We start from the raw sequence: 22446 nt of genomic DNA, 5'->3' as shown, positions 1-22446 counted from the left end.
CTTGCACCTGTTGCCTCTTGTCCTACCATTGGACATCACTGAGAATAGCCTGGCTCCATCCTCCTGACGCCCTTTATGTATTTATAAACATTAATGAGGTCGCCCCTCAGTCTCCTCTTCTCCAAGCTAAAGAGACCCAGCTCCCTCAGCCTTTCATCATAAGGGAGATGTTCCACCCCCTTAATCATCTTTGTGGCTCTGCGCCAGACTCTTTCCAGCAGTTCCGTCCTTCTTGAACTGGGGGACCCAGAACTGGACACAATATTCCAGATGATGTGGTCTCAGCAGGACAGAGTGGAGAGAGAGGAGAACCTACTGTCTAATAGATCAGTTCCCAACCTATACTGGTACACGGTGTTCTTAGCTCTTAAAAAAACCCCAAAATAGTATTCTGCTGCTAACAGCACTGAATATTGTAGAAGGCTCTGAAAGTGTCACACTACCCTCTGTTTAATTAACACCTGCTCACTGACAATCACCACAAATATGAGGTTATTCTACTCAGTATTTTGGACAACATCAAATCAATCACTGCATTAAGCTGAAAATAGCTTATTGGGTAAAAAAATATGGTGAAAGTGAGGTTTTATACAGACAACCTACTTGGTATCATGGAGCCAGGCATTCCCTTCCAGTTACTGGCTATGGCTATTTGTTAGTAGTCCACATAGAATTATGAGGTCATTCAACTTTCTTCCTAAGTCAGGTATATTACAAAAACACTCAAATACCATTTTCCATACAAACAACTTCTATAACTGCTGTAAGAATGTCATATAATAAGAGAGTATTAGGAGAAATTAGAGAAAGTAGTGAACAGTGATGCATGGCAAGTTAATCTGTAGAGTCAAATGTGGTGTACCACACGGAAAAGTCTGAATCCTCCCCTCAAGCTTCAGCACACACCTTTGGATGTTAACCATTTCCCTGAAAGCAGAATAAGCTTAGGGACGTTTCTTGTTGTTGTTTGGGTTTTTTACTACTGCATGGAATGGGCGCTGAGCTGGTCAGACCAACCCTATCCCTAGTGACCTCTTCCATCTTTTTAAGGATGGAATTCAAAAGGGTCACTAAGTTAAAATAGTTCAGTGCCTCAGCATTTGTTATAGTACTGAGTTTGCCAGATGTTTCAGCAGGTACTCCAATATATTAAGATCTGGTGTTTTAAACTGCTCTATAGATTTAATTTGAAAAATGTTTCTTCAGCTCCTACCCTGGATTATGAGAACACTACTGATTTGATTCTAATCACTTTAAATAAGAGTCTAATGTGAAAGAAGTATGTATTTCACATACTCCCTAGTGGCCACGTCCTTTGGGAAATCACTACGTTAATTTGGGTCTATACATAAAGAACTTATATCTAGACCAATTAAAGACATACATGCTTTACAGAATTTAATTTCTTCTGCTAACATATTTGAAAAGCCATGAACTCCCTGGACAGAAATAGCAAACTGAGTCTACCAAACAGACCAACAGTTGTACTACATACTTCTGTCACATATGATGAAGAAATCACATATGACGAAGAAAAAGAGCTATTCATATTTTTGTAGTACTATTGCAATAAATTACCTCAAATTAAAAGTAAAAAACATCCAAGTTTAAGCTATTAATGAGCGTACTTTTGAGGAGTCATACTCCTACTGTAAACAGTATTCTAACACAATGTTTAGTACACATCATAGTGAACAGCAGTCAGATCTTACCTCTTCCTGTATCCCACTGGTAGTAGTTAATTTACTTCCATCAGTAACTGTTATAATTATTGCTGGCTCCAGAAAAAAGGGGTTTCGTCCCTAAGGGAATAAAAGCAATTTCATTTAAAATGCTGTAACAAATTTGTAAGCTTCTGTTCAATCATTAAATGGCCACCGACAAAACACTGAGGACTGAAATATTCTCCTGTACTACACAGCACAGTGCTATAGGTTTCTGAGTCTTTTTGCAATTAGGCCATGTAAAACTAGACCCTTAATACATCCGTATTCAGTAAATGCATACAAAAACATGGCAAAAAATGGTTAACATAAAAGAATGTGTACTACAGCATTCTGACAAACCAGGAGCTGTTTAGAGGAGCAACTGTCTCTTCAGAGATACTCCCAATCCCCCCTATACCAGGGTTGTTTTATGCATGATTTAATTACCGTGTCACCAACTAAAGCATTTGCATAGTACCTTGTGATCATGATCCTCAGGTTAAGAACTAATACTCTCTGTATTAAGGAAAACTCTGACATGAATAGTACCGGTTATGTTTTGACCAAAGTGGTTCAATCATGCATGCAAGGCTTACTTCAGAAACAAATACCTGAAAAACAGATAAACTTTCTATATGACAGAAACACATACAAGGCAAGACATTCTGTGAGCCAATCAAGACATTCAACTAGTCTAGCTGCAACAAAAAACTTGGTTTGCTATTGGCATTTCCTTCTCCTACTGCCAGAAGGCTAGAAGCCTTCTGTCCCTCCCATAAAAGAGGATCCCAAAGTAATCCACGCACATGTCAACTCCAAGCCCAGTTAGCACATTCCACTCTAGCTAGGGTTAAGAACGGACTGCATAAAAGCCACCACAAGCTTTTGTTTAGTGGGTCCTACTCTCCTTCTACTGCCAAATCTAAGGCTCATGTCTCTTCTTCAGAAAACAATAAAGAAAACTACAACTAGACCCACAGCCCAGTTCTGCTTATAAAGACGAACTATCTCGTGAATGCTTACAATTTACTCTAAAAATATGGAGAGAGAACTAACAGGTTTTAAGAACAAGAACTTTTAAATCCATTTTTTTAAAAACCCATTTAATAGAAAGGATCACCTACTGATTGTGCGCTTAGAACAGAAATATCACCCAACAATTTGAAATATAGTTGATGAGGGATGTCCAGTTTGAAGTGGCAAAACCACGTTTACAGTGATCAATTTACTGTATGCCAACAGAAAAATTAAAAACTTATTTGCTCAATATTTTCTGAAACCTTAGTGAAAATCCTAAAATCGTCTTTTAAAATAGCATACCATTACTACAGACAAAAATATGCAAAAATAAAATTAAACAGTGAAGATCAATCTCTCCCACAAAAGCTAAGCTAATTCATAATTCAATTTAAACAATTACTCAAAAGAATTTAAGGACTCTCAAAATACACTCAAATTTTAATTAAAATTATTTCCTAAGAATATTTAGCCTTATTTAATTCTGAAGAACAGTTACGGTATGTTATTCTGCCAGCTAATAGTTCACCACAACTGCAAAACATCAGCTGGAAGCTAATTATGTTTCACTGAAATAATATTGAAAGCAGGGTTTCTAACTAGAGAAAAAGGATATTGTGCTCATGAACACTGAACATAAAAATACTTTAATCCTATTGCTAATCAATTATTGTAAAACCAAATTGACAATTGATAAAAATAATGAGACTTTAGATTTAGAATGTCATAAGCAATGCTCTTTAGGTCAATATTCTGGTCCAAACTGAAATATAAATACTAAAAACGTAGTGTCCGACAACCCCTGTTATCCAGATATCCTCATTATCTTTAACACTTTTGTGTACCTCAACTGTAATCTTTCTCAATTTTACCCATCTAAAACTTAAGCCTTAAATTTAAACACTTCGCTTCAGAATGATTACGAAACTACAAGGAAGGAAATAATATATTTTAAGCTCGAGCACACACCCCCCCCACCCCAGAGAAAAATGTCTGAGGGAGAAATTCCTTCCTCCTCAGTCTATCTTTTATAATTTCACAAGCATTTTAGCTGTACAATGGATGTTCACCAACATATTAATTCAAGAATCAACTCATATAGCAACATACTTACAAAAGCAAGAATCTCTTTTTACCAGAACAATATTAATTTGTAGCCAGAGTAACAACTGATTTGAGAATCTCTGACCCCAAAGACAAAGTAACTCACATTTCCACATGTATCATCTACAGGATAACTGTGGAAACACTAGCAGTGCACTGTTGCAGAATACTTTGCACCTATTTAAGCAGTAAGGGAAAGTTTCCCCTTGAAATCTCCTCTTCAATAGCTAGATGTGAAAATACAGTAATCTTGAGTTCATCAACTCGTCAATATAGCTATAAATATTAGCCTTCCTAGAAAGAATTTATGGAATCAAGTCACAGAGTACACAATTCACCACTAAACTATTTAAAGACAAATGAACAGAGCTGAGTTCACTTAGCTGCAACTTAGGTTCACAGCTCCATGCAATTTAGAAACATGAAATTAGTACTTATGTTCCACCTAAAGGAACAGAAACATAATGAGAATATATCAAGGAAGAATTTCAGATAAAATGCCTATTATTGAGGTTTATGACTAAAAATTTCCATGTCAGAATACCACTGACTCTTCTGACCCCGCTCCTCACCTTAGCTATATGAAGGCATACAAAACCAGTATTAAGTCAGGTATTCCTAAAAAAAAAAAACCCGTCTTATTTATATAACCTCTCAAAACTCAGAGATGTTTGAGTAAATTTGGCAAGATGAAATTCTGGAAGACTTACACTTAGCAATTTTCTTAACTGAACTGCAGCAGCTTTGTCAATTAATGTCTCAGAACTTTATTTCAATCTCATGAATCTAACTGTATGATAATCGAATTATTTTCTATTGCTCTTCCTTTGGAAATATACCTTTAAAATAAAACACTATGAATTTACACATCTTAGAAATACCATATTCTTCAAAATACATAGCAACACCATTGACTGTGAATGCAGAGCAAATCAATTCAGCACAGTGCAACTATTTTAGTTACACAGTGAAACAGCGAGTGACAGAGCATACATTACTGGGTCTTTGGCAGCTTACAGGTATGCTGCAATGCACTGGAAATCAGCCCTGCATACCAGGGGGTAACTAATAACCCTGTTTACAACTTACTCTGACAACTAACTAATCACATGAGGTTTTATTCATTTCAAAAGCAAAAATAATCCAGCAGCTAATTTTAGTATCATCTTAGCTTCCCACACAGGAAAGTAAAAGATAGAAAGTGTGAAACCCTGAGTTCTTAAAGTAAGGTAAAGATCAACTCAGCCTCAGAACCAATACCTTGGGAAACATAAGGGCATCACTCACAATTTAAGCTTGCGCTATATAAGCTTATTCCAACAAGCATACAAGCAAAGATACTTCTGTTCTTGTGTTATCCGTTTTCAGACAGATTATAACCACTGATAGTGGATAAATATTTTAGAGTCTCGAAACTCAACTGCTATATTTAAACCATGGCAGCCTGAGTCCCAATTTACTACTCAGGCTACAGTAAATTGAAAAGTATTTTCAAGTCTTATCTTAAACTCTTACTTTTAAACAGATTTGCTTATAAACAGGTATTTTGCAAAAACTAAATACTACTTATTTTTCCAGCTGAAAATTCAGTGGCAACTAGCTCCCACGGGGACTTCAGCTAATTGCCTCATGTAGGCAAACTGGCTCATTCAGTATCTTTTTCAGTCTAAATAGCTGCTAGAGTAATCCAACCGCAAACTCTTTTCCATAATACGCTTTTCCCTCTGAAGGTTCCTAGCAGTGATGAAAAAGGTACTAAGAAAGAAACGCCTATGGTTTCAATGGTTGATCATCCTGTTCAAGTATTGTAATGTGGTACAAGAGGGTTTTTTCATTCACGTATAATCTGCATCTTCAACAACAGATATGCAGCAAGATGACAAAAAACACACACACCTCTTTGGAAGAAAGTTATTTAAAAATCAGTGTCAACACCAGGGCAATCTTGCAAGCTTGCTAGGCTAAAAAGGAACAAGCAAGAGATTCAGAGCCTTAAAACTAACTTATCTGTTACACAACACGCATTCTTTTGAACAATTTGACAGCTTCAACACTATTTGTTCCAAATCACAAAGCAACTCAGTTACACTGGTTGCCATTTCTTCAGTCTCCAGCTGAAGTAGTTCTGTGCTCAGATAACACAGAACGAAGAGAGAGCTGTGAGCACCCCTGAGCTCCGCACCACTCACACAGGGCACAGCTAAGAGGCACCACCACACAGCCCACCCCAGCTTGTGTGATGCTCTCAGAGGGAGCCTCAGATCAAGCCAGAAGTGTATCACATTATGAAATCACATTATTGTCTCATTAAGACTTTCAAAACTAAGAATTCACTTTCGCAGACAAGGAAGCTTAGCAACAAGTTTCAGCATGACTGATTAATACGTTCATGGACTTTTTTTCTTCCTTCTTCTAAGTGTACAGGTAAAGCAACTCAAGAGTGTTTGTGACCTTTAGATGTGCAAGTATACAATACTATACACGCAGTAAGAGAAAATTTGTTTAAGACTACTGTTATCTCCTGTATTTAAATATTAATTTCAGAGTCGAAAGTGTTGAAAAACTTAAGAAATAGCTAAGGTAGAAACATGACCAAAAAAACGCCAAGTCAGAGACTAAAAATGACATGTTCAACAAGCAACTACTATAAAAAGAAATAAATATTCAGTAGTATAAAGCCTTCATGCCCAAGAAAGGCTAGAAGTTGAAAATAAATGTACACTGAAATAAAGTGCATATTTTTAACAGAACACACTACTAATCACTGGAAAAAACTCATTTTCAGATCACAATCAAATGTCTAAAAGGCATGCTTTCAATTCAGTAAATCACAAAATTTAACAGAAGTTGTATTGCACGTCCATCATACATTATATTCTCTCAGCAGAGCCTTTTTATTTGCAGAAGTATCAGCCCTAAGTGCCAGTAAATTTAGTCATCTGACCAGAAAATACAGAAGTGCACTATCAGGTTTTTTTTTCAATTCAGTCAGGTTTTTCAGAATTTAAAAGGTCAAGATTCTCACAAATGCTCATGAGTATCTGTGAGCAACCATTGTTCAAAAACAATAGTTTAAAATGAAATCTAAAAGTCAGAATGACAGCAAAATGATTAGCTTTAAAGCTATTCTTTTATAACTGATAACAGCTTAAAAAATAACACAACACTCAGCTTGAATTTCAACAAACTAAAACCGAGGGTCCAAATCCATCATAGTTTTCACTTACTTTTTGTATTTTGGAAACTTCAGTTATGCTTTAACAAAATCATGAAACGTCTAAAACATTAATTTAAAATTTATTGTAGACTTTCACCTTCATTGCACAAGGCAGAACACTATCGGTCAAGTACACAGTGGTACTTAACAGTTGTGGTATGTTCTGACAGTCGGCTATGTAAAAACTGTAGCCTCTTGTGCAACTTCTTACTTGTCCCATCTGCATTTTCAGCAACTTCAACTACTTTCTATTATCCCTGCAGAATCAATCAATATAGTTGTTAAGACCTATAGGATTGATTGTATTTTATGCATTCATACCATTGTTTCCCTAGTTACACACACAGTTGAATACAGTGGCATCATAGTAGTATTTTAGTGAATTAATAATTGTCAATATAACTCTTCACAAAAACTTCTTTGCCTTTAAGATTTTTTCAAATGTATGTAGACATGCACCATAATCATGCACATATACGTACACACTGTAATACTCAGGAATGAATATGCTTTCTGTCTCAGTAGATTAGTAAATTCTTTCCTACTACTTGATAAGATGCAAAATGGCTTTAAATAGAAGCTTTCCCAGATTAAATTATGCTGCATATCACCTAATTAATATTTAGCACAAACACACTATGAAACTCTGCGATCTACCAGAATGCAAGGAAGAATACACTGAGGGGAAAAAGAGGAAGAAGGGCAATCAGGTTCTACCACAACACTAGCTTTGATTAATCTGACTTCTCACAGGGTATGCCACAAGAGCTCCATGATTCTGCGGCCAGACTGAAAAGTACAGCACCTCTGAACTGCATCATGGTGTTACCCCAGGGACTGAACCTGCATGATGAAAACAGCTTTGATACCATATTTATTCATTATGGCTGTTTTAGAATTGAAACTGACCCCATGAATGGGAACCACTTAGTATCAGAGAGACTTCTACGATTTCAGCCTAAGAGCTGAAGAACACACTGGAATTCTTTAAGGGATTAAGATCTCTGACAAGCCAGGCTCCAGGCACAAAGACAGTTGCTAACTCGTCTCTGCTTTGTTGTCCGTAAGATTTTTATATATTCCCTTGATGCTGCTGGTTATTCAACAGATAATGCAGTTTTGCAGCAGTAGCAATTCTGTCTTACCAGGAGATGATCAGATATTTGTACAGCAGATGTATTTCACAAGATCACTTTCACAAACCTCAGAAGAAAGTTCAATGAAAGTTATACTAACTAGTTCCGAGTTTTAAACACGATGTATGTATTTTCGAGTTTGTTATGAAGTTTTCAAGTGATAAAAGAAATTTTAATATAAACCAGAAATCTCTCTTGATGCCTGATTTATGGCAAAGATAGACACCAGATTGGTCACAGGCTGGAAAACAACCTAATGAAGCACTATTCCAGGAATTACACTACTACCAAGAAAAAACACTCACTGTTTTCCCGAAAGGGCTGCAGGATAGAAGGAAGATTCTTACCACTAACTCTAGCCCACAAACATCTGCAGTACGAACATACATTCTCCATCATAACTTTGAGACCTTTCAGCTCTCCCTGCAGTATCCAAGATGGGAGGACTTATGCTCTACCTTGCCTTCATGCTAGGTGGCGGGGAATACTACCTCATCTACAAAGACAGGTTTCAGGAAGAACACAGGTAAATTAATCATCTGTTAAAGGTAACTTGAGAGAGCCCCTTACCACAAACAAAAGAAGAGAGCCTTACATCTTAAGGGGAAAATGACTGCTATCAGAAACGTAGGTAATAGTAGGAGGTTTTAGAAGTTCAAAGTGTAGTCCTCCATAGTCCCAAGAACCATAAAGATCTAGTTGCTCTGTATATGAAACAATATACACATACAGGGTGGGTAAAAACACCAAAGCTCTTCAACTGAGGGATGAGGCAAAGAAACAGGTTCGACAAATGCTGAAGGAGTTTTGACTGAGTCCATGTCAACAACTATGCACTATGAAAACATCAGCTCTCAACACCACCACTGACTCTCACAAATCAAGACTCATACGGGTTTTGTTGCAGTTTTACCGCTACAGAAGGGACTTTCATAAACTGATGTTTAGCCAAAACAGCGTAACAGAGTATCTCACCTACATAAACCTGTTTTTACTTTGTAATTGGAAAACTAGCCAGCAGAGGGGGCACAAGTTAATAAAATCTGTCCTTGTATGAGGTGATTGAGTAAGAAGCAGATAAACATGAGGCATTCTCTGTTTGAATACCATCTCAAAACACAGAGAAACAGGTAAATACTTCTCTTCTAAAACGATGTATGCCTACAAAACCCTAAATGATTGTATTAGTACAAATAAGACTTAATCAGCCACTGAACACTAATCTCTTGATCTAACTCCATCTTTAATCTAACAGTTAGTTCAGGGTTTCTGACACCAGGGACAGCCCATACTATCATTCCACTTGTCCCTTTTTTTGCTGCCGATTGCCCACCTTTTGGAAAGCCCAGCCACATTCAACTATTACACACATACACTCCCTTTTCTTTTGAAGCTAAAAAGCAGTATTCTATCTCAAATTATTTTATCTTTTGGAGAAGACCTTAAAAACAGAGTTTGAAGGAAGTCTGATAGAATTTATCAAGGTCTGAACTCATGCTTCCATTAACTCACCATCTCTTTCTCCAAGGAAATGGAAAATGCTGTTCAAGCAGTCACAATTTCTCCCGCGCGCATTCACACTCTGAAAGTCAGGGTATCAATGGCAACGATTTTGCAGTAAGAGTGGCTACCAAAACACACCTTTCCTCCATGAGGTACGAAGATTCCGAAACCCAAATTCAGCTATGTACAGCTGTCCTTCCCTATAGGCTACAGCAAGGTTATTATAGGCAAAGCAATTTTTCATGTCCTAGACAATTCTTTAGTTAACTACATTACAAATACCCCCTAAGCTACTACAACACCCAAGACATGCACTAATCATAGTTTCTCATTTGGAATGTCCATGGAGGATTACAAGGCAGTTACATGGTTTTTGCTTCATCCCTTACTGACACTCCAGTTTAGCAGTATATAAAATTACTTTTGCACACAGTTAGGACATTGATCCGGTGGTATGACTGAAGCTTTCTGTATTTCAGGTGACTGGAACAAATGAGTTGCAGGTTTAAACAAAAAAAACAACTAAACAAACAAACAAAAAAGAAACAGTTAGCAAAAGGTTTTCAAAGCAGAACACAAGTGCAACAGCAGATTCTTCCTAAAGCTGAGCCAGAAATTAAACTCCTCAGCACACCAGTTACCGAATATAAGAACGAAGGGAGCATTCTTGAAACAACCGCTATCTCCATAACATAGGCTAAGTAAGTTCCATTTACGACAAGGAAATTTAAGGTGTTTAGGAAAATAAATGGGATTTAAAAAGTCATCCGCTCCTCAGTATTTTGCTCCTAAGCATTTTTTTAAAGTCTTTTAAAACAAATACCCATTTATGGCTTTAATTAACTATTGACGCTCCAAACATGTCATCTTACACTTGTCCTGCCCAGTCTCAAAGCCCTATAACAAAAATTGAAGATCCAGTCAGATATCACTTCTATAATTAAAAACGCTAGAGACAAAACAGCTGAATTATGCAAGAAGAGACATCAAAACCTTTGACCAATAAAAAAAAATAAGCATAGAAATATGTTTAAGCGTATCAGCTTCTTGCTTTGCCTGAGCTTTCCAGTTTGTGTTCTGTAGGCAATGACTTCATTGCATATCCATCTTGAAACAGGCAACAAAAAGTTCTCTGTGCTTAGTATCAGTTTTATAGATGTTCACGACTTCACACATTCCTGGTTTCCAAGTCTGGCACTGAACGTACTGTTTAAAAACTATTTAATTGCGCAACTTCAGTCATTTCGGAATTCTACTAAAAAAGTTTGTGCTAAGAACAAAACCAAAACTAACAGCAAGGAAACCAAAAAGCAACTCAAAGCAGCATGAAAAGGAGATTCAATGCAAGAAATTACCATTTTAGAATACAAAATCTCCATATTGAATACTGCACATGTGAAAATTGAAGGGATGTGTGTCAAGGAAGTATTTTTAGACTATGTTCATACTGAACAATAAAGGAATCATGAATACGTGGTAGGATTTACTATGACACCAAACTTAAAAATCTGAAGATACACTCATGTCTTCATGTGCCTAAATCACAGAGTTACCAACATTACTAAATCACAGTTTCAAAAATGCCAGTTTAGTATAAAGGTTTGCCCTGTTCTTTTCATCTAAGAACAAATTTAATTGAGTTCTAAATAACATATTATATAAGTGATAACTTCTTGATTAACTTCTAAGTGTTCCAATTTAGATTAGGTCCTTGGTAAGTTTCAAAAACAATTCAGTCCTTGAATCTTTCACAATTATGTGACATTCCCAAAAAAAACCCCCAACAAATATAGAATGCACTTCATATACAGTGAATTCCAGCAAATAACTTAACAGTGAAGAACAGCATTGAAATGAAGAACAAAAGCCACAAACACTGAAAAATATAAGCACTGATGTGATACATGATAATCCCAAAAAAGGGAAGAACTTCAACTTTTCCTTACATTACATTAATCAAAATATAAAAGCAGCAAAGCAACTGCACTCACAACTTGTACATTATTTTTAAGGTAATGGAATACGCCACTTAAAGATGGACCTTATCAGGTAGTTACAGATTAGTAAATGAATCGCTACTGGAATCATCTGAAATTGGATAAGTTAATCAACGAATCCTGGTGGTTTCCAAAGTTATTTGACTGAATATAGTAAATGTAAGCTGCTAAAAATAGGTTATATTTGAGCTTTTATAAACTTAAAAAAAAAGCTAAAATAACCATCCATACCAAACACAACTTTAAAGTCAGCCCCAAAGATAATTTTGGTCATATTTCCTAAAAATATTTCTGAATTTTTTATTCCAAAAATAACTGACCTTGTCAAGCCCTACATCAAGTCCCTAATTACTGCAGCCCTTCTGCTTCACAGCAATGACTTTACATAGCTGGTCCTGGCTCAGCCAGTGCAATTCACAGTGCTAAGCCAAGCCTCTGTTCTCCATATACCGGAGAAAGGTAATGAATCTCACAGTTGCCAGCACACTGAGTAGGGAAAACACACAAAAAACCCAAAACAAAACAAGAAAAACACAAGCAGAAAAGCCAAAGAGAGAGTTGTACACAAAATTCCCACCACCATTTTGGGAGTTATCAATCCAAAGTACTGACAAGCTGACTGAAAGTGGCTTATTCACCCATGAACATAGGGCAATTCTTCTCAGTAACTGCCCCAAGACTCCCCCACAACTCCCTCTCAGAGTTTATCAGCACTCTACAGCAGGAGCAACTTGGCTGTTTTAAAACAGATTCTGAACCACTACAGTTCACAGTCCAGTTTATTAAGGATCTGAATCAATCATTGATTTATTTTACTACACAAAGTCACACTCATAACTTGCTTCAAGTTTGCCACAACTACAAGCACATGAGAGGCTGTAAGTTTAGCAGGCAGCTAGGCTGGATATGTCTTACATACAGTGATGCCTAGGATCAAGTCAGCATTCCGGGATTCAAAGCCCTGCGGTGGGCGGGTCATATTAGTGGAAGAAAGAGATGGCCATTTTTTGCACATATTCTGTATGCTGAACCACCAAAAAAGAATGTCAGTGCCCTAAATTGATTCCCATGACAAATATTCTGGATTTTTCAATGTAGCTTTTTGGCTGAAGGAGGCATTGACAATATGCACAGCGTATTCAGGTAATTCATCCTCAAACATTATTATTACATGAAATTAGATTAACACCCTGCTCTGCAGTAGCAGTTACATGTAGATAGAAAAAAACCTATAAATTAAAGGAAATGGGAGTGGCTACACTAAGCAGACACCAAATGTGATTATTCAGGTCAAAGTTTTCTGGCCAAGTCAAGAAGACTTTAAGCATTATTGTCAATACATATGTCCCTGAATCACTGTCAAACCCCCATACTAAAGCCCTCATCCGCACTGCACTTCCTGCTAAATCAGTCTTCTAAAGGACTTCTGATGTTAAAGCCATGGAACCATGTTAGCCACAATCAACGCTTATTTGCTATTCTAGTTATCTACCACTGCAGTGCTACAAGATCCACACTTACCACCCATATCAGAATAACTACAGCAGGATCAGATTTTGACAAATCCTCTTGTCTTCTCATACAACCAGAAGTCTTATCTATCAAGTGTCCCAATCACAGTCACTCAAGGTTCCTGACTAACATTAGTACCGTATCTCGCAGCCAGCAACTTCTTACCTGTCTTAGTTTAATTCAGCTGTAGGCACTAACCTAGTTTCCCCACTGGAAAAATTTAGGCTTAATTCTATAGTGAACTGTAGATTTATGTAAGCTAGAGCAAACCAATTAATTGAGGCAGAGACACTAGCTCTAGAATGAAAACAACAGGTGCTTAGATAACAGATACTGATTTCTCATTAATATAAGACTGAAATTGCCTATACCTTTTTGAAAAAATCTAGTCCATTAGGGGTCAACTTTATGGTACTAGAGTGATGAAATATATTCCGTCTTTTTTTTTTTTTTTTAAGTAAAATATACAGGCAATAATAAAGAACCTGAAATCCCGTTTGCTGTCAATATTCAGAATTATAACTGTAAAAATATGACAATGCATAGAAAATACTTCATTAACATGTGATATCCTTCGTAGACATTACAGAAATATACTACAGGATCATCAGAAATCTCTCATGGCTCACAGGCTAGTCCACTTCAAAAAAAAAAAAATCAAGGATCTTTTAACACCTATGAAAGATTTATCCTAAATACACATACAACCATTATCTCCTATCTGCGATATTAATTCTTCTTTAAATGAGACTGGTCTTCACTTTGGACAATTAAAATTAGCACCACAATCACACAATGCAAACTGGATGTTTGATAAGAGTTCTGTATTCGCTGGATACTAATGCTCACAAATTATATGAAATTCCAACCAGTTGCATAAACAACAGGTGGAAACAACTTGAAAAAAGGGCCAGACAATATGATACTAAAAAATCACACCGTGAAGTGGAAACATTAATATGTTCTTTAAGTGCGAGATGCAGATATGGGAATATTCTATGAACTGAAATACTATGTTTTTAAAGGTAAAGAAAAAAGCACCAGCAAGGAAGCCTCTCAAGAAACACAACCACAGTTTCAACTGAGCCTCAGCTGAATTCAGAGACATAGAGAAACAGTTCTTCCCTTCAAGCTTCAGAGATACAGGCTGTCTAGAAGAGAAATCCAAGACTGAATGTAACTATTCAATAAGAGAAGTAAAAACAAGCTTAAAGAGAATAAACGTAATGACAGAGGCACTAGGAAAAAAAATAAATACTTCTGCTTCACAGCATAACCAAACTCCTGCCTCTTTATCTATATGTATTTGCTTCGCCTCCCTGACAATTGGCTGTGATGAAGTGCAAATACATTTCAAAAAGACAAGAATACCTCAACTATGGGGCACGTACCTTTAAGCACCCAAATAAGAAAGCTAGTATATCCAAGGAGTCTATAATGACCTGAGGCAAACTGTTCCAGACAGAAAGTCAAGCCAAGAGATAAAACTTTGGTACTCCTAACTTTCTCTAATGATATTTTAGAGAATCCAAGAATATCAGCCAGAGAGAGACATATGTATCATCTGCTTAAGCTTTAGCAGCATGAATGCACTCACCTGACCCTTAAAAATCAAAGCCACAATGCACACGTTATGGCACTGCCCCTTCCAAATCAAACTTATTGAAATACTGAGCACTTAAAGATTCAAAGTGGTCAAAACATATCTGATATTCAGAACATGAGGAAGTATCTCGCTTCTTTCTGCTAGTGAAAGAGATTCATGAGACCATTTTCACCAGAAAAAATTAAGTACTTTGTGTAAGCTTGTTTCAACTTTTAAATTCTTCTTTAAAAGTATACTGGGTTACAACCAGACAAGTGATTTTAAGAACATTTTAGTCTGATGTGAATATTAGTATTGAGACTTTCAGTGAGCTTTGTTGCTCTGGTAAAAGGCTGCAAGGCATTCAGTTCCACCTCACAACATGAAAAAACAATTGCAAAAATGTCTGCTCTTATTAAAGGATACTATAAGACAAAACTAATTAAAAATTACAAATATTTCAAGAGTGGGTAAGACAGCATGTTTAAAGGCTACAGCCTAAAAAGTATAAATTGGAAGCAATACACTCAATTTCCTCATGTAGGAGGTGAGAAAGATTGAATTTCACCAGCATGTCACATACAGATCTTTGACATACAGGTTTGATGTTAAAACCATTTCTATTCCAAAGAAAACAGGAGACTGACAAATCCTTTCTTATAGGTATTTCTGCCATTACTATACTTAAGCTTGCTATGTTGTTTTCTACTGTCTGAAATTCTCCCACTTGGTTTTGTTGGGGGTGAGGGGAAGAGAACGGGAGAGCTGCTCTGGAAGTGCAAACCTCTGCCTCTACCAACATGAGAAGCAAACTGCCTGTGCAACCATGCCAGCACAACAAAGCAGGAAATGCTAGCCCAAACTTTGGTTCCAAATTTGGATGCACGCTCAACACAGGCCATGCCAGTGCAGTGTTTATGACCCCAGAATGCCAAGACAAAAGTCATGCTCAAAGGATTTTGACTTTTGAAAGCAAGGAAATCCAGTAACAATCCTCAAAAACCAACTGAAAAATAAAACTGCTAAACAACTTAAAGAAAACAGAACATATGACTGCAAAAGCATAATGTATGCAATGTTAGGGGACAATATTTCATATGTGTGATTGTTCGGGGGCTTTTAAGCTCAGCAGATCTTAGACACAGATAAGCACATAAGCAAGTAGTCAGTCTACAATGTGTGACTTAGAAAGCTGTCGTGTGCCTCCAAGCACAATTAGACTTGATCTCCTAGGTATGCCATTTATATGTATTTGGAATACCATAGTATTTAAGCCGTGATGGCAAAACATGCTGATCTCCACAGACCAATATTAAGTTTTACTGTGAGAACACATCAGCAATACTGCTACTGTGGCTACAAATGGGTCTAATCATATATTCAGAGAGAACTATAAAGCAGCAGTTAACCTAAGATTGTATTGTTTGATGGTCATACGTAGCACAACTAAAACCCCTGTGAAAAAACCTGTGGCGTTTAAAAACGATGCCACTATACGCAGGACACCTTCCAGCTTCCAGGTCATAAATAGGTCTTTCAGCCTTTAGCATATTTTTAATTTCCCAAAATATTCTTAATCAGTTGGACTCCATTTGGATTTTAATTTGTCTCAAAATTTCTTAGTCATGCTTTTGTACATATGTGAAATGCATTGCAGGAAAAAAGGCTTTCACCAAGACTGCACATCATCAGCCTGGTAAATCATCAAAACAGTGTTTCTTGTATTAGTCGAAATCCAGAGAGCACCTTATCCATCACTGTGAATGAAAAATACCTATCCCAAGTCCACTTGGATTACAGAAGCACTATAGTTGGCTTTTCTGTTTCAAAACAACTAAGTTAGCAAGTGTTTTCATTACATTAAATTTGTTTAAAAGTCAAACTCATCTCTAAGCCAGTTTTAACATATTAATAATAACTATGATGCTGAAGAACATGTGCAAGATACTCTAGTGAGATAAAAAGCTTACGTTACTGAAAAGCTCTGTTTCTAGCTGCAATATTAAAATCAAATTTCACCCTGAAAAAAGTTTTGAAAAATACCTTGATATATCAACTCAACCACTTTGAAATCCACTCAGATAAGTACATTTTATCCTCTCAAACCTCATTCTAGGCAATACTGCTGAAAAAAAACAGTAAGAGACCTTCATTATGCAAATAACAATAGGCAAGGTGAAGCACATGGGGTATCAGAGAATCAGAACTTTAGCAATTTCAAACATCCATCAGATTCAAGTCCTGGTAGTGTTGTGCTGGTCCTTTGCACCCGAGTATGAAAACACCATTGACACGTATTTTACCTACCTTAGATTCAGAGCTCAGTCTTAGAAACTTCACTACAAACTGCAAATAATTGAAGTATATAGATGGTTCAGTTCAACCATTTGTTTACATTTTTACTGTATATTTTAACAGCTACATCTTTCATGTTTTCTGTTTCCGCAGAAAGAAACACATCTACTAGTATTTAACCCTTCCATCAACTGTAACAAGCTGCATGTTTGCCTCACTCAAAACTACTCAGTTAAATCATGACTACACGCGCACTGCTGAACAAGCCTCAGCTATAAGATCTAGGAGTGTATTCCAAGAGGACAGAAAATTTGCCAGTAAAAGGCTTGGTTATTTCAGACTACCTGAAACAATGGAGAAGCTGAACTGGGGAAAACATGACAAAGAGAAGTCAGTTAGCTAAGTGCAAACTGGGCTAATGAAGTACAATGTTGTGTGTGATATGACAGTGAGCCCTTACTGAACCTAATGTGTTTAAATTGCCTTCTTCCTGAAGACATCCAAATCCTGTGTTTTTCCCTAAGCTTTCTATAAAAACGCAGAAGGTGAAGAGGACCGCTATTTTTAGCGAACACTAAAAGCTGACATCCTATTTGAAGGTTCATTCTTCTGCTACCATAATCAGCACAAAGCATACTGGGGTGGGGGGGAAACTGTAACTATTATTGGACTCAAGCGATATAATATAGAATTTATCAATCTGAAAGTGCTCTAAAAATTAAAGGAACAGTCACCTTAAAATATGTGTACTTTCCAAAATTTTTTGTGTTGATGAAAACCTTCACAAAAATGTGGATCTAACAACCCTAGGTAAGACAAAGGGTTTATAAAGCCATACCATATCACTAATGCCAGAAACACCTTATTTAAAAAAAAAATCTTCCAGGTTCTTGACAATCTAAATGCGTTGAGTGTCCCTTTAAGATCCAAATGTGAGATACTGTGATCAGCTAATACAGCTGTACACTTGGTAACTCAATCTTCGTGAGCAACTGAGTCAGTACTTATGTACTGAAAAAGTAGTATGACAAATACTCATATTAAAAATCCAAACATTAATGTTGCAAGAAAATATGAAGCAGGAGATTTTCCTCAATTTCAGAATGACCGTTCAGCCATCACTCTTGTTCAGGAAGTCAGCTGATGGAGAACTCTGGTCTACGTTGAAAGAAATCAAGTTTAGTCAGTCACGCTGCCATTTAAAAAAACAGTTCATACTCAGCAGGGAGGCAAGACATCACACCGTTGAATGACATAACCAGACAATCCCATCAAGCTTGTATCATGTCTTGTCACTTGTACGTGTAACAAAAACCTGTTTTACATTTCACACATGTGAAACAAATGGATCTTAGCTAATGTCTTAGAAGGTTGTCAATACACCAAAAAAACAAATTATAGTCAAAAGATGTTTAGCCAGAGAATTTTTCCAGAAAAGCTTAATGAAAGTTTAGATTTATTACTTCATGTAATACCACACCAAAGATCATCTAAATGCTGTCTTTTTGCAAAACTTCTCCTCCCACTCTAAGATAATCACTCTTCAAACACCTGTCTGCTGTATTTCAGTTAACTACTCAAGTATTTTACAGTCTTAGTATGTGTAAGTGCTTTAAAAAAAGTGAATCAGCACTTTATGTTCTGAGTGAAAACTATTTCAAATGCAACTCAGCATTCTGATCACTTTTATTATCCTGAATTTCTAAGTTTCTCATACCATGTATGTTTAAATACCCATTTATCTTGAGCAAGTTTTAGGTAGTAGATATGAACAATAGGAACTTGACAGATAACATGACATAGTGCTCAAAGGTCAATGTGAAGTTGAGGAAAGTTAACTGCCCTGGATCTCATCCTGCGAGCGCTGAACGCAGTCAAGTGCTCCAGAACTTGATCTGATTTATGAAAATACACTACTTCGATTAGTAGAGCCAAAATGGGAACCTGTGACTTCAGCAGCAGGTGACCTGGCACTTGCAATATATTCATCTATTTTCACAGACACTAAAAAGAGTTAGAATTTCTATTTAGTCACCTGACTGCACATGTGCACATCTCTTCAACAGTCAGCTCCACATGTGGAACAGAGCAAAAAAACACGCACAAACAAGACTGGGTTCAAGCTCAGATAGAGACTTATAACAAAAACAGATCAGACAATGAAAAAGTCATTGCTCCACAGACAAAAAAGCAGCTATTTGCAGTAATGAACACTACTAGAGAGTCAAAACAGTCATGACAACTCAGCTGCCCACTTGATTGAGGAGTTGAGCACTACTGGATCATTTAGAGCAAATTATTTGACATGGGTTTAAATAAAATGTTATAATTATCAGTAGCAATGGGAAAGAGCAAGTATTTCATGTGTGTGCCTACAGTGGTAAGCGTTCAAAAAAGCTTCGTATAGCTCATGTAACTAAACAAAAACATCAGAAAATGGGAAAGATTAGCACACAGATGTATAAGAGGACAGCAGATGGTAATAGACAAAAAAAATAACCATGTGTGGAACTAGCACTTTTTTAAGTTTCATCACTAAACTGGCATTTTAAAAATGTTTAGGCTCACTTGATCACCTAGTGGCAAAAAGCCATCCAATGCAACTTGAGAGAGAAATTTCCTTCCCAAACAAACATGACATGTTATCACATAGACTCTGCTTAGACTGGCAAGGGGAGGGGGAGAAAGGGGACTTCTTTTCACAACCACATTCCCATGTTAAATACCAAGAGCAGTAACTAATCCTCAGATAGTGGAGGGAGCATTACATGAGAACAACAAATGAAAAGGGAAGATGCAAGTTAGTATGCCCCACGTGAAAAATACACAACACACTTTGCTCAACATTAATAATGTCCTTCATGTGAAACAAATCCAGGATTTGATCCGGTGCCAGAAAGAACTGGGTACGCTTCCTAAAACACATGTTTAACCTAGAGTTTCTATCTTTTAGCAACTCCTGCTACTAAGCAAGAGAATGCTGGCCAACCCCAAAAAGAAGTCCTGCTTTAAAGGGATAGTTGCAATATAGACATTAGAAATGCACAGCTTCTCAAGGCTCCGATACAACAGGCAGACTTATGAAAATACAGGTATGCAGAGGAAAATTGTAGTAAACTCACTGGAAAGAGACGGTTTGGAAAAAAAGTTGTGCTCCATTCAGTACTTTTGGACATGCAGTGTTGTTAGAAAAATGTGTCATCTCCCAAACTCTACTTAATTGATTACACAGCACTGTATAGATAAAGTTTTCGTGACCCCACCAGGCTCACCAGCTAAGGTTCTGAATCATAGACTTGATACACAAAAAGACAAAGTTTAACTGAAAAGGTCAACTTGGAGGCTACATCACAGCTTAAAAACTGAGGAATAGCTAAAGAAAAGAAAATAAAGAAAAGTTGGGTACCAAACTATAGTCAGTGACTGCATTTCTTCAAACTATGTGAGAGCTCTGCTTACTTTTGAAGAAGCCCCCACATGAGAAGATGCCACTTTGGACAACTAGCTAATTGTTGTCTCTGGGGAAGTTTGTGTTTTTACAATTTCTTTGCCTGTTAATAGTCAACCTACCTGCCCATAGTTGTCTATGCCAGTTACTAATCTATTTAAGTTTAATAAATCAAAAGCTGTCCTTAGGGACTGGCCAAGAGTCGTAAGTCCTTCAGCTTGAAGGTTTTTCAGTTCATTCATAAACGTTGCATGGTTTTCTTTCCAGCCAGCCTGAAAAGAGAAACGTGAGAAGACTTATTCCTCAGATATGAGCTTTGCTTTCCTGTTAGACTACAAAGTGCTCTCCTCACTGCATGCAGCTCCCTACAAACACTAACAAAACACCTCTTAAGTTACTAATCCTTAGTGTTGTTCCACAAAGCCTGAAAAGATGTAGTTCTCTGAAACCTTAGAGCTCCCCATCTATCAAATAAAGATTTTTTATTTGTTCTACGGGACAAATTTGTGTGAAGTCACCGATGCACACACCTCTCACAGCTATTTACACCGCTCTCCCCCAGCCCTCTCTAGATGGAAGCCGACTGCACCGCGAAGCGACCTCCAACAGGTTCACAGTCCTGTGTCATGTGGACCCACCGCCCCCTTCCCCCCCGCGGTACGTCCCCGTCCGTCCGTCCGTCCGTCCGTCCGTCCCCCGCCCCGGCGGGGGTGAGGGAAGTGCCGTCCCCTTCCGAGTCCGGACTCCCCGGGCTGAAGTCCGTCCTTCCCCCGCTCGCCCCTTCCAAGCCGAACTCTCCTTGGAGTTGCTGTCACTTCTCCCAACTTGAATAAATATCCCCCACAGTTCATTGCTGCTCACACACACCACACAGGGAAAAAATGTCGGCCATGTTGATGTCAGCGCTGCCGCCGCCGCCGCCGGAGCCCCCGTGTGCCGAGCTCCCCCGGACCGCCGGCAGCCCGGGCGAGGCGGGCGGGGGGGCGGCCGCCGGCAGCGGCCCGCGGCGGCGCGGAGGGGCCGGAAGGAGGCCGGGGGGGGGGGGGGGGGGAGCAGCGGGAGGCGAGATTGGGGGGGGGGAGGTATGGGGGTTACCTTGATAGCGTAGGGAGGCTCCTCGAAAGTGACCAGCATGTACCTGTCTCCTCTGCTGGCCGGGTCCCGGGCTCGGAGCTGCGGCGCGGGGGACAAAGCAGAGGGTGAGCCGAGAGGCGGCGGCGCCGCCGGAGCCCCCCGGCTCGGCTCGGCACGGCCCGTCGCGGCCCTCCCCTCCCCTCCCTGCCCGCACACACACGCACTCCCTGCCGCCCGCCCTCGCCCCGCGCCCCCGGCCCAGGCAGCCCCCCGCGCCCTGCCTCCCCCTCCCCTCCTCGCACAGTCACTCTCGCTCTCTCTCGCCTCCTCTCGCAAGGCAGAGCCGGTACCTTCATGAAAGTCTCTACAGCGCCTTTGGCTATGTCCAGATAGGTGGTGCCCAGATGGGTGCGCTGGTTCATGGAGGCGGACGTGTCTATCAGGAAGAGTAAGATGGGCATAGTGCGGAGGGGCCGGCGGCCGGGCGGCTACATGGACAGCGGGCGGGGGGCTGAGGGGAGAACCGCGGGGCGGGAGGAAGAGGTGGGGTGGGGGGGGAAGAAGAAGAGAAGACGGGGGACAGGAGAGGAGTAAGTGGCTGTGAGTGCTCTGCACGGGGAAGGGCGCCTCCCCGCTGCCCCTCTGCCGAGGCGGGGGGGGAAGGGGGGGGCAGCCCTGCCTGCCCTGCCCTCCTTTGTGTGAGGGGCCTGCTCAGCCCAACACAGGCTGGTTTATGAGGGAGAGGCGGATAGGGCTGCGCTGCTGCTAACCTTCCCCCCACCACCACCTTCCTCCACCGCCGCCCGCCCTCCCCTCCCCCTGTTGATGTTACTCAGAAGTTTCGGGCGGAGC

At 38.9% G+C, this 22446-nt stretch overlaps 1 protein-coding gene across 1 annotated transcript in view; it reads right to left on the bottom strand.

Moving 5' to 3' along the window:
- INTS6 (integrator complex subunit 6) overlaps nucleotides 1-22055 on the bottom strand; it is a 43417-nt gene extending 21362 nt beyond the window's left edge. The window contains exons 1-4 of the mRNA XM_086481930.1: nucleotides 21945-22055; nucleotides 21616-21693; nucleotides 20643-20792; nucleotides 1713-1802 (exon numbers count right to left, since the gene is read on the bottom strand). Of these exons, the coding sequence (XP_086338056.1) occupies nucleotides 1713-1802; nucleotides 20643-20792; nucleotides 21616-21693; nucleotides 21945-22055 (429 nt within the window). The remainder of the gene's footprint in view (nucleotides 1-1712; nucleotides 1803-20642; nucleotides 20793-21615; nucleotides 21694-21944) is intronic.
- Between the last annotated feature and the right edge of the window lie 391 nt (nucleotides 22056-22446).

This window comes from Leptosomus discolor, chromosome 1, assembly GCF_034619465.1.
Source record: "Leptosomus discolor isolate bLepDis1 chromosome 1, bLepDis1.hap2, whole genome shotgun sequence".
NCBI classification, from domain to species: Eukaryota; Metazoa; Chordata; class Aves; order Leptosomiformes; family Leptosomidae; genus Leptosomus; species Leptosomus discolor.
This window is presented reverse-complemented; position numbering and strand designations above follow the sequence as displayed.